The sequence below is a fragment of the Schistocerca americana genome, chromosome 11 (genome assembly GCF_021461395.2).
Source record: "Schistocerca americana isolate TAMUIC-IGC-003095 chromosome 11, iqSchAmer2.1, whole genome shotgun sequence".
In the NCBI taxonomy this organism is placed as follows: Eukaryota; Metazoa; Arthropoda; class Insecta; order Orthoptera; family Acrididae; genus Schistocerca; species Schistocerca americana.
In genome coordinates, this window is record NC_060129.1 from 28,546,778 (window position 1) to 28,564,248 (window position 17,471).

The 17,471-nt window shown below is 40.0% G+C and overlaps 1 protein-coding gene across 6 annotated transcripts in view; it reads left to right on the forward strand.

Annotated features, from left to right (window-relative positions):
- The first annotated feature begins 815 nt into the window (after positions 1 to 815).
- LOC124553631 (zinc finger protein 708-like) overlaps positions 816 to 17,471 on the forward strand; it is a 91,347-nt gene continuing 74,691 nt past the window's right edge. For 3 of the 6 annotated variants that reach the window (XM_047127492.1, XM_047127494.1, XM_047127495.1), the window contains exons 1-3: positions 816 to 891; positions 2,476 to 2,564; positions 13,877 to 13,939. In XM_047127492.1, coding sequence (XP_046983448.1) covers positions 2,493 to 2,564; positions 13,877 to 13,939 — 135 coding nt within the window. In that variant the 5' untranslated portion in view covers positions 816 to 891; positions 2,476 to 2,492. The other 3 variants (XM_047127496.1, XM_047127497.1, XM_047127493.1) reach the window with 2 other exon arrangements.

Sequence of the window (17,471 nt, forward strand, 5' to 3'; positions counted from 1 at the left end):
GTGGTGACAAACCTTATATTGTTCGTGAAACAACCCGTGAGAATATTATCAACTGACAGTATCATGTGATTTGTTACATTGCAGTTACAAAAGAAGATGTGAACAGGAAACCAGTCAGATGGTTAAGACCGAGTGAGGTGGTGTAGTGGTTAACACACTGGGCTAGCAATTGGGAGAACGATGGTTCAAACCAGTATCTGACAACAGAGATTCAGGTTTTCCGTGACTTCCCTAAATCGCTCCAAGCAAAAGCCGGGATGTTTCATTTGAAACGGCACGGCCAATTTCCTTCCCATCCTTAACACAATCCGAGCTTGTGCACTGTTTCAATGACCTTGGTGTCGATGGGACGCTAAAACTAATCTTCCTTCCTACTTCGGATTGGAATGTCATAAAACAGCGTCCATTTGTTATGCGATTTAAAGAAAACTTTAACAAAGAGTTTAGGGCTCATAACTGTAACAAGAAAACAGAAACATCAACAAGATCTCACTGTCAAGCGCCTTGTACATGCCCGTCCTGCCTGTAACAAAGGAAAATTAGAACGATTTGATGTCCCTGTTCAGATCAGTGCTTCGCATACGGTACAGTGAAGATGTAAAATTCCAAGAAATTTCCAGACGCATTTCTTCAATAACAGCTATTTTAAGTTATCTAGTTGTTGCACTAAAATAGTGATAAGGATTTACTAAAGAGATAGAATATCCTATGGAATTTAATTTTCGCATTTTATCTTTCCAGCTTTTCCATACTGCTTATCTCATAGCTCACGGCAAAGTGCTTTGTCTTGCTGCAAGCTCTTTGGTTCAGCTGGTTTCAGTGGCGTACTGTGTAGTCAGCTGCAACCTTGTGCCCGTGGTTTTGCTGAAATATTTGGGTGCTATTCTCCAGGTAATTTGTGAACTGCAAACAAGAATAAATGAAGAGAATTGTTTTGGAACTAGGTTAACACGGTACTTCATTTCTATCACAATAACCGTTGAGTTTGAGGAGTGTAATAGTTCGCGAATATCTTGTGATGACGCTGTGGCAGCTATGTTTGAGGCAGCTGTCTTAAATTTTTTAGTGGGTACATCAGGATGAGATTTTATTCTGTATTTAATTGTGGTCACGTCACCTATAGCGTGGTTGGTGACGGTGTGTGAATGTTGTACTTTTTCAGGTTATGTTCATAACAGCCAAATACCTGAGTTATTAGGCTTGTTGTTTTTGGCTTGTCCAGTAAAATCGCTACGTGTACCTTCGTAAAAGAAACGGCTGAGATTGTGACGTGTTGCCAGTAGCATTTTGTCTGTGACTGACGAAACAACGTGGAAGTTCAAACATTCGCAATGTTAGTACGGTTATGTTGACTTACTTAGCTGTAGTAATGATTGTGATGATAATTTACTGTGATGTGATGTAGACATATAGCGGCTCCAGATTGTAGGACTAACGTAAGCATTTTTTGTTTCGAGTTTCCACAGTTACATTATTTCATGGTTTGATTATGTTCGCATGAAAGGAAATGCTGTAATTCTGTGGCACTTTGTTAGTTTTCACTTATTATTCGTGTTTCTAGTATTCGTCTAATCGTATGTAAGTACCAGTTTGTTGTAGTGTGTGGGTTTTAATGGAGTTCTGTATAAGAATACTGTAACATTATTTTGGAACTGGCGAAATACGATATACAAATTAACTGTAATTCGCCTAACATAAACCATTACATGTCATCAGAATTTAATAGATTACAGTTAGTAAGAAGTCGTTTCAGTAAATCAGTTGTGTAAGAAAATACTAACCAATGTTTAATCTTCATGGTAATCAAGAATGAGAACATTCACACTGCAGTGTGCAATCTATGGTACATGCATATGGTTTTCTTTAATAGCAGGTAAAGATGCTAAAACGATATTTACTGTAAATGGATTATACATTCGTGAATAAATACAGATGAAGAAAGTTTCAAGGTAATATCTATGTTGAAAAGGCATATTCACTGATAAACAATCAGTATGTCCAGATTTTCATCATGTTCCCATAAGACTGAAATTAACGCAACAAACAAAATGTATAAAGAAATATTTGGTGTTATTAAGTAATTTTGATTGAATCTATTGACTGCTTTGATTGTTCTTAATGCTGAAGTTAGTGCATGCACAAAAAATACGTCTTCCATAATTGTTACAATAGGGCAGTGTCCATAAGCCAGTGTTACAAAGGAGCAGTAGCAATTGTAAATACTCAGTTTCCAGTACGTGTTACATTATGATTGTTTTTTTCTCTTCATGACCTGAGAAATGGAAGCTAGTTTATCACTAAACACACTTTTCCTCAGCTACTTCAAATCTGTTTCCTATGTAGTCACCCATTTGCATGTAGTCACCCATTTGCTGCATCCAATAGATGAGTGAAAATACTGCCATTGAGCTATACTTCATGGTAATAACGGAAAACAAGTACAACTGTTCTTATATGATTACTTTCCTTTTTCAGACTGTAGAACTGAAGTCATGGACCAGGAGCCAACAATGTGGATAAAAAAAGAGGGAACAGATGAAATAAAAGCTGAGTTATGTTTCATGGTAAGTGGCTTATTTTTATTTCATAAGTGTTTCATTAACTTCTGTGTGCAGTATGGTGTGTGAATACATACAATTGATGTCATACTGCTGTAAACATGAGTAATTGTTTACTAAAAAACTGATGAACTTTGTCTGAAATTACATTTTGCGCAGTGCATTGAAATAGTCCGTGGAAATACGGAAGCGTCCGATCCCACCCGTCTGCTTTGACCCATGACGTCACAAATATGGCGGAAACAAAAACAAACACACACACATTCCACAAGAAGCCTAATGACACTAACGGGACAAGTGTGGGAAATGGGGTGTTTTGGGTGGGGGCAAACTAAATATAAACAAATTTAGACGCCTTGCGTAGCTACAACGTGTAAGTGAAGACAGCCATGCATGAATACCCACCCACCTCCCCAGGGGTCGTAACCCCTGCAACCCATAGAAGATAAAGATGCTTCAGTAGCTGATTAGTGTTTTTTGTCTTTTTTTAAAAAAAAATATCTCACGGGATAGAACGAACAGATCAGAAAGATAAATATAATAAACTAAAACAGAAATTCGAGGAAACAGATAATTAAAATAAGTAATAAGTGTTTTTAAATTTTAAAAAAAATCTCACGAGATAGAACGAACAGATCAGAAAAGTAAATAAAATAAGGTAAAACAGAACTGGAGACAGCCACACTCAAACAGAACTCCGCGCCGTCATGACGTCACACACGACAACACCCTTACGTCACGGGTCAAAGCCGACGCGTTGGATCGGATGCTTCTGTCGACCCATAGTCCTTATATTAAACCTCACATAGAATTGAGCGAGATTTTCTATTTAATGTTCAGTAAACATGGAAAACTTTTTTAATGCACAACCCAACTATACTGATAAACTGGTTGCCTTAAAGTGGGTATATTCTGCTCTGATACACTTCTTTTAAATCAGAATGTTAATGTGCAACTCACAAATAACTGACTATTGTGAATGTTAGCAGTGCCATTAAATTTATAAATGGTATGGGTGCAGTTAACGCATTATTGCAGCGTACCATGGAACGGAATGAGAATTGTAATTTATTTATTGATGATATAAAATTATTTGTAAATAATTTTGAAGTGACATTCGCATGGTCACAAATCTGAGAAGTACACTTACAGTACTATTAACATTAGGTGTTGACTTTGAATATGTGAACAACGTGTAAGTAGGACTGTCAGCAGTAATGTTAAATTTCAGACAAATATCACATGGAAGCATACATTTACACAGCTTGTAGGTGCAGAACAAATTTGTATGTCGGCAGCAAAGTTTTGATGAAGCCATGGGGTTACACATTAAATATTGACAGATTTGTTCATAACCACTTTCTGCATTTGCTGCAAGTTGTTGCATGTTTTGTTTATGAAACTGCCAGAATGTTACAATTAGTGGTGTAAATAATCTTACATATACATGTCACTTAAAATCTGATGCAGCGCAGCCATTTGTAGGGTATTCAGTTATCAGCAGGCAAACAAATTCACGTGGTGCCACTAGTAATTTTATTCTGCCAACTAGAAATGAGGGTCCTGATACAATCACGCAAACTACTTTGTACAGTCTGTGCTGAACGTCTGATTCAACATCTCTCTTGGGTGCAACTGCAGAAGTACTGTGATAACATTTGCATTTGAATATGTGAGTGCTTCGTTATAGTTTCTACGAACTATGTGATCAGCTTGCAATTCATCTGACAAGCAGTATCACAACAGTAATCCTAACCCATCACTATGAGGAAACGATAGGAAAGTAAATACACTAAACTTTATTAATTGCAATAAGAGAGGTTAGACCCAACATAGTTCAAGCTTTGGCTTTGACACCTGACGTAGTGATGGTTTTGCATACAGAATATGGATGCACAACACACATCATGTGAATGAAAAGCAATTTGAAGAGTCATTGGCCTTGGACCTGAACCTGATAACTATTCAAAGGCTACAAGGTTAAAATGTGGTGCTAGACCCCCTCCCCCTTCAAATATTGGTTGTGGTGAGAGACTGATCCATAGTGCAGCTCAAGGCCTAGCCTAGGTTGAAAGGTGGCAGTGTGGCTGTGAGCTGACAAAGCCTAGAAATGTGAAAGCCAAGTAAAGGATGTGGTAACAAATTAACCAGTAGCACAGCCTAATGTTTATCAAAAAACCCAAACGGTGCCCAGAATGTAACTTTTACATACAAGAAGTGTTCTCTTACATTGTGTGCAGTGTTAGTTTGACTGAACTTCCCTATGACTTTGAGCGATGCATGTAGACATATCAGATGAAAGTCACCTTCTTTGCCAAATTAATTAAAACTTAATTTTTGGTTGGTGTATATTTTGGGCATGAGGACATGCTGGAAAGTAATGGCTCAAATTTTTTATTTGAAAGTTATCGAAGCATTTTAATTAAAACAAACTTTATAAACATTTTACATCTCTATTCTTCATGTTTATATATTTATTTCAAACAGTCACCATGTCACTGAACACCTTTCTCCCAATAAGACACCAGGTTGTTGGTGTCGTCACTGTAGAATGTTTGACTTTGTTGGCAGACCCACATTCTCACCTCTGCTCACACCAATTCATCACTATCAAAGTGAAGTCCTTGAAGGTGTTCTTTAGGTTTTGGAAACAGTTGAAAATTCATTGCCTCAAATCGGTTCACTATGGAGGATGATCAATAATAACAAATCAAAGGTGTCAGACTGTTGCTGGTGCAAAAGAAGTTGTGTATGGTCTGGCATTGTTGTGCTGAAGGAGAGGGTGCTCCACGTGTGGATGAATTATTTTAATTTGTGCTCTGTGTTCTGAGGTTTTTCTCACGTGCTGACACGGTTAAATAACACAGACCCATGTTACACACTGCAGTTCAGAACTCTCCAGCAGGAGGGTGCTGCATATTGTCAGCAAAGTGGTAACATCAACAGAGTAATATGCATGACAACTGATATTAAGAACAGAATCAAAATTTTGCAGACCTTTTCTGGTATGCCCTTGTAATAAATTGATGCATTTGACAGTTGCCTCGAATGTTGTGGAATGGTTCCCTTGACATTGCCCAGCTCTCATTTTGAAGTAACAATACTAAATCCATATACACATCAGCCAAAACATTATGACCACTGATCTGCTATCAATGTAAACGCATCCAGGCAATAGCACCTCACCTTGTCTCCTAGTCACACATGCACAGTACATGGAGTATCAGTGAGCATGCTGTCTGGGAGTAAAATAGGGAATGCACTCGATCTATCAGAGTTTGACCAACAGCAGATTTTGATGGCCTGAAGGCTTGGGATGAGAATTTTGAAAGCTGCACAGCTTGTTGGGTGTCTGAGGAGTGCTGTGGCAGTTGTATCCAACACATGCAAAACAAAGGTGAAACCATGTCCAGACATTGTGGTTGGGCAAGTACCCCTAGTGACAGATGGTAGACATCATAGACTGGGAAGACTGATAAAACAACACATGAAGCAAACTGTGGCATAACTAACATCAGACATTAATGCTGGGCAGAGTACAACTGTGGCTGAATGCACAATGCTCCAAACACTCCTAATGATGAGACTTGGCAGCTGATAATCCACAAATGAGCCAGTGTTAACACCATCACATCGAAAACTACAACTGAAACAGGCATGTAACTATTGGTGCTGGATGTTGGCACAATGGCAGAGTACTGCATGGTCTGATGAATACTGATACCTTCATCATGCATTTGTGGGGTGTATTTCCATCACCCACAAGGGGAGCAGGCCCTTGACTCCTGTACTGGTGGGGCCTGCATTATACTCTGGGAAATGTCCATGTGGGCACCCATGGTTCTAGTGGAGCTCGTGCAAGGCACAATGTCAGAAAAGGAGTATTGTAAACTGGTTGCAAAGCACATCCACCTGTTCTGTTGTTGTTGCAATCTCCAGTCCTGAGACTGGATTGATGCAGCTCTCAGTGCTGCCCTATCCTGTGCAAGATTCTTCATCTCAGGGTAACTACTGCAATCCACATCCTCCTGAATCTGTTTAGTGTAGTTGTGCCTTGATCTCTCAACGATTTTTACCTTCCACCCTTCCCTCCAATACTAAATCGATGATCTCTTGATGCCTCAGAACGTGGCCTACGAAACAATCCCTTCTTCTAGTCAAGTTCTGCCACAAATCCATCTTCTCCCCAGTTCTATTCAGTGTCTCCTCATTAGTTACATGATTACCCATCTAATCTTCAGCATTCTTCAATAGCACCTTGTTTCAAAAGCTTCTTTTATCTTCTCGTCTAAACTAATTATCATCCATGTTTCATTTCCATACGTGGATATACTCCATTCAAATACTTTCAGAAAAGATTTCCTGACACTTAGCCGCATACTTGATGTTAACAAATGTCTCTTCAGAAATGCTTTCCTTGCCATTGCCAGTCTACATTTTATATCCTCTCTACTTCGACCATCACCAGTTATTTTGCTCCCCAAATGGCAAATCTCATCTATTACCTTAAGTGTCTTATTTTCTAATCTAATTCTGTCATCATTGCCTGATTTAATTAGACTGCATTACATTATCATTGTTTTGCCTCTGTTGATGTTCATCTTGTATCCCGCTGTGAAGGCACTGTCCATTCTGTTAAACTGCCCTTCCAGATCCTTGGCTGTCTCTGACTGAATTACAATGTTGTCAGTAATCGTCAAAGTTTTTATTTCTTCTCCCTGGATTTTAATTCCTACTCAGAATTTTTCTTTTGTTTCCTTTATTGCTTGCTCAATATACAGATTGAACAACACCAGGTATAGGCTAAAACCCTGTCTCACTCCGGTCCCAACCACTGTTTCTGTTTCATACCCCTCGACTTTTATAACTGCTATCTGGTTTCTGTACAAATTTTAAATATAATTTCGCTCTCTGTATTTGATGGCTACCACCTTTCAGAGTTTGAATGAGCCAGGACCTGACTAAGAGCTTGTCAGTATGTAAACTAAATTCCCAATGTTCAAAATAAAATGTGAATTTCTCGAGGGCAAACAGAACCGCCAAGACTTCCCATTCATACACAGAATATTTCATCTCCACAGGTGAAAGTATTAAGGTCCATAGGCTATTGGGCATCAACCTGCCACACACCCCTTCCCATTCTGCCCCTGCAGGATGACAGCTGCCACTTTCTACTCCAGAAGAATTAGGGGTGTCTCTGAGAGAACAGTAGCTCAAAATTGGGTATGGCTGATACTGGTGGTTTACTAAGTGCCACCTTAATGGCTTCATAAGATTCCAGATGACTTCCATCCCATTTGAAATTTCTTAAATCATTAAGGCATCTCACTAATTTAGTAAAATTGGGTACAAACTTTCGAAAAATTGTCATGCCCATGAACCATGCCACACCTTTCTTATTTCTAGGAGCTGCAAGTTTTCACAAATCACTAGTATGCTCCTGTCAATTCTAATGCAATCAGTGGATCTAGGATGTTCCAAGAATGAAATGTATGTGCCAGTTTGATTTGAGATGGTTTCACAGTGTCTCACCTCCCTGTGGTAAACCAGGACTGCCTCAAGATGTTGATGTTCAGACAGATTAGAACTGTAAATAACCATGCCATCTAGGTAATTATAGGCACACTTCAACATGAAATCATCCATAACACAATCTAGAAGGCAAGTCATATGGGCAACCCCCATTGACAAACCAAAGTGCACCCTGTTAAAATCTTAAAGGTTCCAGTCTGTGCAGAAGGCAGTAATATGCTTGGAATCATCTGTTAACATGGTCTGATATGTGAGATTGAGATGCAGGACAGTAAAATACTGAGCCTGACTAAACCAAGTAAAAGAATTATGCAGATTGAGAAGTGGCAGAGATTCCAAAACTACCTTCTCATTAACCACATAACCTACAACTGTATGAAACACCCCACTGCTGCCCATAGATACTGAGAATATGGCAGAAGCATAGGTTGAGGGCCTGATGACCCCATTGAACAACATATTATTAATCAAAGCACATACACATTTCATCTTTGATGGAGAAAGCCTCTGAAGATCTTGCCTCTCTGAAATGTCATTTCTAAGGTGAATCTTGTACTGGATTACATTGGTGACATCCAATCTGTTAGTTAATATCTGTGGTAAACAATCAAGAACTTCCAGTACCAGCTTCACCTCTACTGGACCAAGGTGACTGAGCTCAAATTGTGAACATTGTGGTAACACACTATGAATTCCTTTGGCAACCTGACAGCAGCACAACGTGAACTTTTTCAGCTGGCTTAAATTTAAAATAAACAACCCTGGCTTGACAGTCTAACACCAACCCACTACCACTTACAAAAACACACTGCAAAATTAAGTTCACTGAAAGATTTTTAGTTACTGTCCACTTCACAGGCCAAGAAAATTTTCAAATACTCAGTTTTGCCAACCAGAGGCAACATCTGCCCAGTGAGAGCTCAACATTGGGAGGACGGATGCAAACAAGGCAATTCACAGGTATGGTGGAACTCCAAATACCACAGATAATCCAAAAAGGAAACTGAACTACCAGAGTTGAGGAGAGTGCACACTGGTTCCTGGTTAAGTTGTACCCAAAGGTAAGGCAGGGCTTCCCCTGCTTTGGACTTGGCACAGAGACAGCACTTTGGCAGTAGAACACTGCCGTGCCTCTTCCATTCCTTGTGATGCCAGCTGTTTGACTCCCCTTCCACGGAACTGGACATAGCGATGCGAAATGCCCCTCTGTTACACCGGAAACACATCCTATGCTGGACTCGCATTTGGGAGGACGACGGTTCAATCCTGCATCTGGCCATCCTGATGTAGATTTTTGGTGATTCCCCTATATCACTCCAGGCCAGTGCCGGGATGGTTCCTTTGAAAGGGCACGGCAGACTTCCTTCCCCATCATTCCCTAATCCGATAAGACCAATGACCTCGCTGTCTGTCTCCTTCCCCAAACAATCCAATCCACATCCTATGCTTCTTCCTTACATGTTGTCCCCTTTTAAATTACCTGGAATCTCAATCCCCATTCTGATAATGACACTTAAATCCACATCACTGCTGGCTTGTAAAACTCTGGCTTCAATAGCGGACACCAAAGCCTCTAATTCAGCAAGATGTGCATTTATTAGTGAAGGTCCTGTGGCTGCATTTTCTCTAATGTATTGTTGAGTATTTGTATCTCTGTGACTAGCAATTCCAAGGATGGAATGGTCATATGCATTCATCCATGTACATAGGTAAAGGTTCACGAGGAAACTGCACTAACCATAAATGTTTATGCTTGAGCAGCCTTTTAATTAGAGGTTGCAATGTCAGCCCGATAATTGATTTCCACAACTTCCTCGATGTTGTACTTCATGTAAAATTAGACTGAAAACACGGCTTAACATGAGGTACAGTGCCTGGACAACAACATTATTGGAGATGGCCAAAGTGTCGGCATGAAACATAGATTTGACCATGATCCACAGGATATCACCTGTCTTTAAATTCTAAATTGAAAGTTCCATTATAGTTTCAAGCAGTAACATTATTTGGTAAGATAATTTCCCAAATGAATTCCCCTCTGGTCCATAAAGGTGTCTGGAGCATTACTACTACTACTTCCAGCAGTTATCTGTTGGTGGGAGAATCTTGTTCACCACCTATTGCTCCTAATTTGTCTAAATCAAGGTGGCTGACCCCACTTTGCAAGTCATGCACCTGCCCCTGTGACTGCAGAACTAATGTAGCCTGCTCAGAATAGAGATTACATTGTGGAATACCCCACAAGTGATCCCAATGGATCAATTGCCCCTGAATTGTATGTATTTGCTTATGGAGGGGCTGACTACTTCATAAACATTCTACATTCTGACACAAGGTTGTCATGGCCAGAGCTCAGTCAGCTAGTGCAACATACACACCAGTTGATAGGTTTTAGGTTCAAACTTTCCACCTTCGCAAACTAAAACTCAGAAAATGTTTTAATAAATGAACAAATAATTATTTGGAAACAGATGGCTCTTAAAGACAACACAGAAGCATAACTCAACTCATAGGTTAAAACTGAATAGCTATCCTGGAAGACAGAGCAATTTATAGTTGCCTCAGGACCCTGTGCACCACTGTGGGTTCAACTAGTGACGGGAATTTTTAGGATGAGTCCGGTGACCAGCGTACTGATGGAGGCTGGTGTCCCTCCATTCCAGATCAGATGAGCACAACTGCTCGCCAGTTACGCAGCACAAATTGGTAGTTACCCTGAGCATCAGAATTACCGTCTCCTTGTTCCGCCTACGGCAGTCCATCTCCCGCATAGGCGGCCCAGATCTGGGCTAATGATTGCAGTTCATGTGCGGACCCTTTGCTCCAAACTGGAGTCCTTCCCTTTACCACTTCTACTTCAGGTCCATTCACATACGCCTCCATGGTGTATGCCTTGGCTGCAGCTTCGCCTGGACCTTTCACATGGACCTACGGACTCCATTAACCTTGCGGCTCTCTGCTGTCACTTCCTCTCAATTCTTGTCGTGTTCCAGGGCTCTGAAGTGGTTTAGACTGCCAGCTCGATGGCTGATGGTCGCTTTTGGCTTTGCATACGTGCACAGCGGCCATATTGAACAGATTTCTTACCTGAGGGCTTCAGTGTATTCACTGCAGAGCTGGTGGCCATTTCTCGTGCAGTTCAGTATCTCCATTCATGCCCTGGGGAGTTTTCTTTTATGTACTGACTCCTTGAGCAGCCTACAAGCTATCATCAAGTGCTACCCTCATCATTCTTTGGTAGCTACCATCCAGAAGTCCGTCTATGCCCTGGAATGGTCCAGTCATTCAGTGGTGTTTGCCTGTACCCCTGGACACGTCAGAATCCCAGGAAATGAACTTGCTGACAGATGGGCCAAACAGGCTACACGGAAACCTTTTCTGGAGACAGGCATCCCCGCAACTGACCTGTGTTCGTTATTACGCCACAGGGTTTCTCAGCTTTGGGAGATGGAATGGCAAAATCTCAGTACACACAACAAACTGTGAGCCATTAATGGAACCAAGAATGTGTGGAAGTCCTTGATGAGGGCATCCCGCAGGGACTCTGGTTCTCTTGCAGGCTCCGCATTGGCCATGCATGGGTGACCCACGGCTCCCTCCTGTGCCGTGAAGACCTGCCACAGTGTCAGTGTGGTGCCCGGTTGACAGTGGCCCATATTCTTCTATTGTGTCCTTCTTTGGCTGCCCTGTGATTTCGTCTTTTGTTGCCAGACAGTGCCTCATCGGCTGATTTGGGTTTATGTTTCATCTGTGAGGGCGAGTTTTATCATTCTATCTGAGTTTTAGTGCCTGACCTTTGTCCCTCTGTGTCCTCCACCCTAGTGCTTTTAGGGTGAAGGTTTTAATGTGTTGCAGGGTGGCAGGCTTTTTATTTTTGTGGTCGGCCAGCCACTGTAATCTGCTTTCATGTTTTACTCTCTTCTGTTTCTAGCATCTCTGTTGTTCTCTTGTCCTCTTTTGGTCCTTTTAGTGTTCATTGCCTTTCCTTCATTCTTGTTGTGTTCTCTTTCTTTCTGTTTTGTGTTATGTCTCATCTAGTTTATGCTTGGACTTGTGGCATTGTTTTATTAGGACCAATGATCTTGTAGTTTGGTCCCTTTCTCTGTGTTTGAAACCAACCAACCAACCAACCAACGTTAGCAGCCACAGTATGATGAACACACCGTGAGTCCAGGTCCAAAACAGTGTGCCACAGCAGTAGAAAACTGCAGCAGATTAGGGAGCATCTAAATTTTACTGTTATTCTCACTTAATACAGTCACATGACCACAGTATTTATGCAGATCAATGGATTCATCAGATGATTCTCATCAAAAACTTGGTCTAAGGCTTAACATGGTCACACTTCAGTGTTCACGATTACCAAATCATCGAATCCACTGCTGAACATGGGGAATTGAATAGAAATAACAAACTTGTTTGGTTGCTAGACATTACTCTAACCCCTTCCAAGGCAACACCACAAGGTATTATGTCGTGCAACACAACCCAATTCGGGCAGTTTTTCAGATGAGAAAGCTCCTTGCATAATGTGTCTTCCAGTGAGAAGAACCAACAGCAAATACAGATAGCCAAGACCACACCAATGTTCTGTCTTTTGGTAACTCCTGTGCCTGCAGCTATTAACCTGAAACAACTTTTAAGGGCTACCAGTCACTCCAATCTGTCATGTTTGGCTGAATGGCAAATACTGTCTACATACCCAGTGCAGCTCTACCATGCCCCATGATGCCACAAGCTCCAACCAAAAGAAGTGACATACACCAGGTGTGGGGTGGGAATTCAAAGAGGTACCCTGCCATGGCTGTATTCTATCTATCTTCTGCCCAGCATCTCTCTTCAAGGTACCCTCTTTGCATACACCATGTTGCTTCATTATTTCATTGATACACTGTCTCAAAGTAGAGTGGTCTACTGTGTTTCTATCAGTAAGGTAATTTCCAATCAAAAACTGTTCTTTGGTTGCTAATTATCTAACATTATCAACAAATGATATCAGTTTAATGATTTTCAGTCTTGATATGTTGGTGCTGCTCCATCAATGTTTCCAGAACTTTGTCTTCTTTTGAGATCAGCAAGTAAAACCCATAGTTTAGATGCATTGAATGGGACTGGTTTAGCCTGTAGCCTATGCTCTCTTTTTTGCACTGTTAGGAATGTGGTTGCCCCACCAAAAGGAATTCATGAAGTTAGAATAGTAGTAAGTAGTGTGCCAAGGTAGCGCGTGTGCGTGTGTGCACATTTTTTAAAAATAATTTTGTCACAAATGAGTGTTCAGTGAAACAAAACTGTTCTAGACATTTTATTATTCTGACTGTAAAAGTAATGAGTGATGTTGCACTTGACAGTCCAGTTCCTGCTCCCCCACACAATTGGTGTACACTGTATTGTCATTTGATATGAACAACATTGATTTCATTGTTTCTGGTAGTAGCTGTGTTATTTTTTTTGATTGCACTATCGTTATATACATATGAAGATAATGAATTTAGAAAATGTAATTGAAAACAGCATAGAGAGAAGGCTGAAGTTGAAGATCATAATGAATTTTCAAAGGCATTGTCATTAATCAGTCTTAAAATTTTTTGCTGCCTCCCATTGAAATACACCATAGTGAACTCGTCATCCAGAATTTCGAACTCAAAAGAAAATACTTAACCAGAACTACTATTTAGTTATTAATTAATATGGCAGTTGGGCTTCATATATGTGATACATTTTATATAATGTGGGAGGACTGTAACTGCTTAAATGTACTCATTACAGTTTGTTTATTTTTACCACAGGCCCAAGTTTACCCATTCAGCATGAATGTTAAAGAAGAGTTGGAGGAGAGTGCGAATAAAGAGGTAATCTTAGAATTTATGTGACTGCGTGGAATTAATCATTGTTGAGTTGTGGTGAAAATGAGATGGTTATCAATTGTGTGTGTGTTCACTTTAGCAGTCCTGTTTTTACTTTAGGGTAAAGATGACAACACTTACAGTATTATAGTATGCCCCAGGTAGGAAATGAGGAAACAGGTAAAACAGAATATTTTGTTACACACTACCCCAAATTGATTTAATCGTCTTTGAGCAGGTGAAGTAGTTTAACTTGTGAGTTTGTAGAATTGCTTCTTTACATTATAAACACAAATAAAAATTGCATGAGATTGCATTGATAAAGTTATATGAAAATTGGTACCAAGTCCCAAGAGTCAAGCTATGATTTTCTGTTTTAACGAGTAGTTCCCTTAATGGTTCAATGTATGTGAACTCCAGCAATGGATGTTTTTATTCGCCACATGATACTGCTGTGGCATTTACACAATCATTCAAAGAAAATCTACACAAAGTAGTGCAGAAAAAGCAGGTGACCCTAACCTATTGAGTAGAGAGAAAGATGTCCGTGCATACATTGCAAGTGGTATGGACAGGCAGTCTTGTGAAGTACTTTTCAACAGTTTTCTGAAAACTGTTATAAGCTGCTAGTGTAACAGCCCACACAAAATTGAAGTACTTCAGACCTTGTAATTACGAACAGTCATGTCCTTATAGATGGTACAAGTGCTGAGAGGGGTTATTGATCATACCAGGGCAGCAACAATGCTAAATGAAGTTAATGAATCCTTCAAGAAGGCTAGTAGAATAGATTTGCTTGAAAGAGCAGGTAAGTAGTTGTTAGCATCCCATGTAGACAATGAGTGAATGTCATTTACTTCCAACATGATTTACATAGAGGAATATGGGCAAACATTAAATGGACTGTAAATCACACACTGAATAAGCATGTGGTGAGTAACTGGATTACAGACAGGAAAGACTCACTGTGGTTTAATAACAAAATTTGAAAATGCTGCAGAAGCAGACTGTTGTACACTCAGTTCAAAAATCTATGCACAGTGGTGACAGGCAAGAGTTAATGGAAATTTGTGCATCTGTAAAAAGATCTATGCATGAAGCATACAACTACCACCATCATGCATGAGCAACAGATTTTACAGATAACAAGAGACATTTCTGATCCTATGTAAAATCACTGAGTCAGACTTCTATCCAGGCAGTCATTGACAAGTGTGGTGTGGCTTTGGAGGAAAGCAGCTAATTATGAACCCCTCTCTATACTGGATTTTAAAGTTTGTGCAGGAGGATCATAAAACATACGGTTGTTTGACTGACACACAGACTCCTGTGCTGGGGACATAGTAATAGGATCCCTGGAATAGAGCAGCAACTGGAAGAGTTGGAAACAAAATAGTTGCCATGTCCACATTGAATTACAAATCATTTGTCCAGAGAATACTCTACAGCATTGGTCTCTTACTTAGCTTGCAGTTATTGCAAATCACTCACCTAGTGCAAAGACCCAGGTAGCTGGGGAAAAGTTCAGGTGGCTTCTGTATATAAGAATAGTAAAAGAATGTACCTGCAGAATTACAGACAAATATCATAACACTTATTTGCACCAGAGTTACTGAAGGTATCCTCAGTTCGAATATAATTAATTTCTTTGAGACAGAAAAGTTTCTGTTCACAAATCAGCGTGGATTTTGTGCAATACTCATCTTTGTCTTTTGTAAAATTATATACTGTGAACCATGGATGACGGGCAACAGCCTGGATTCTACATTCCTACATTTCCAGAAAGCATTTGACACGGTACCCCACTGCATATTGTTAATGGAGGTATGAGCATATGGAATAGGTTCCCTGATATGTGAATTGCACAAAGACCTCTCAAGTAACAGGGTGTGATGAATGGCAATTGTAGAAATATTAAATTGAATGTAGATGAGTAGGAAAAAAAAATTCATAATGTTAGAATACAATATTGGTACTGTACAGATTGACAATGTGGTCAGTACAATGTTTAGGCATAACATTGCAAAGTGATAGGAGTCACTATCAATGGAAAATAAATTTTTATTCATATCTGATCATTACACATAAAATATGCATGTGTTGTGTATTCTTTTGGACATGTCCAAGGGGACAAACAGTATTTTGATCCTGCAGCCACAATTACTCAGGGGACAAAGGAAGTAGAGACATTAGTTGTCTGTGGGCATTAATTTACATCAATGGGGAGGGTTAAAAATTTGTGCTGGACCAGAATTTGAACCAGAGTATCATGCTGACAAGGCAGATGCACTGACGACTATGCCATCTAGACACAGTGGTCATCACATACGCATGGATTACTCTAGCATGCTTCCTCTCAGACCCAAATTCTCAACTTATTCACTCATCACTGATGCAGTGCTCATGCTCCTGATCCTCATTACACATGGTGTCTCACTGGTCCGTCGAAGAGTTTGTGGTGTACATCTACACTGAAAGGATCATTGACTGACATCACCTTAATTATGTATGTGGTGTCCGTTCTTTTGGACATATCAATGTATTATCACATCCTGTTCCAACAATCCGAACATGTTTTCCTTACTGCACTCCTTTGGCCAGCATTGTGGACATAAATGTGTAATACCGGTATTCCATATTTATGATCATTTCTTGGTAAAACCAATTGTTATGAGGTGGTGTAATTCTGCTTGCTGGGGTCAACCACAAAAATGGGGACAAACATTCAGCCAGTGTGATATTCCTCCTCTCATTGTGCCATTTCAGTCAACACTCACTCATTGTGCAGCAGCATCACTGCATCTGAAGGCAGCAACAATGCATACTGGGAGCATTAAGTGACAATACCAATACCTCGTTTCTTCTACTGGTGTGAATAAAATATACTTATGTTTCAGTAGGTAATTGTGCATCCCTTACAGTGTTCTGCTGGTGCCACATACTGCAGTTTGAACTTCTTAGACAAGCAGTTGCTGGCCATTCAAAACAAACAAAATAAGACTGTTCAATAGACTGCACAAATCTACACGTTACAATTTTGTATGAGATTACATCTCCGAAACGGACTCCTTGCTGCTACATAGGACCCTACCATTTTCCACAGAATATGTAGTGGAGATTACAAAACTAATAAACGGCCTGATCTGAGTCTTAAACTTTGCTCCAAATTAGGTAATAGCTTGTCTCTAAGAAATGTTCATTGCTTCTTCAGCCAACAGCAAAAAGTGAGCCTAGGATGTCCTCTGAGTCCAATCAACAGATTTTGTTGTTGTACATGAGCCATAGTTTGGAGCTGGCCAATAGAACTTACACCAGATCTCGCATGAAACAGTGGTGGATACAGAAAAACCTCAAGGAGGGGGCACTAAATATATCTTGAGCTACCTTTACTTTCACTGTGATTATTTTTTGCGAAGTCACATGAAAAGTTTAAGAAAGTCTTATTTAAACTGATTATACACATATACAAGACAATGGCATCTTATGATACAAAAAAGTTGCAATTGTGTTTCTCATCCTTAAATGACGAATTCTATGC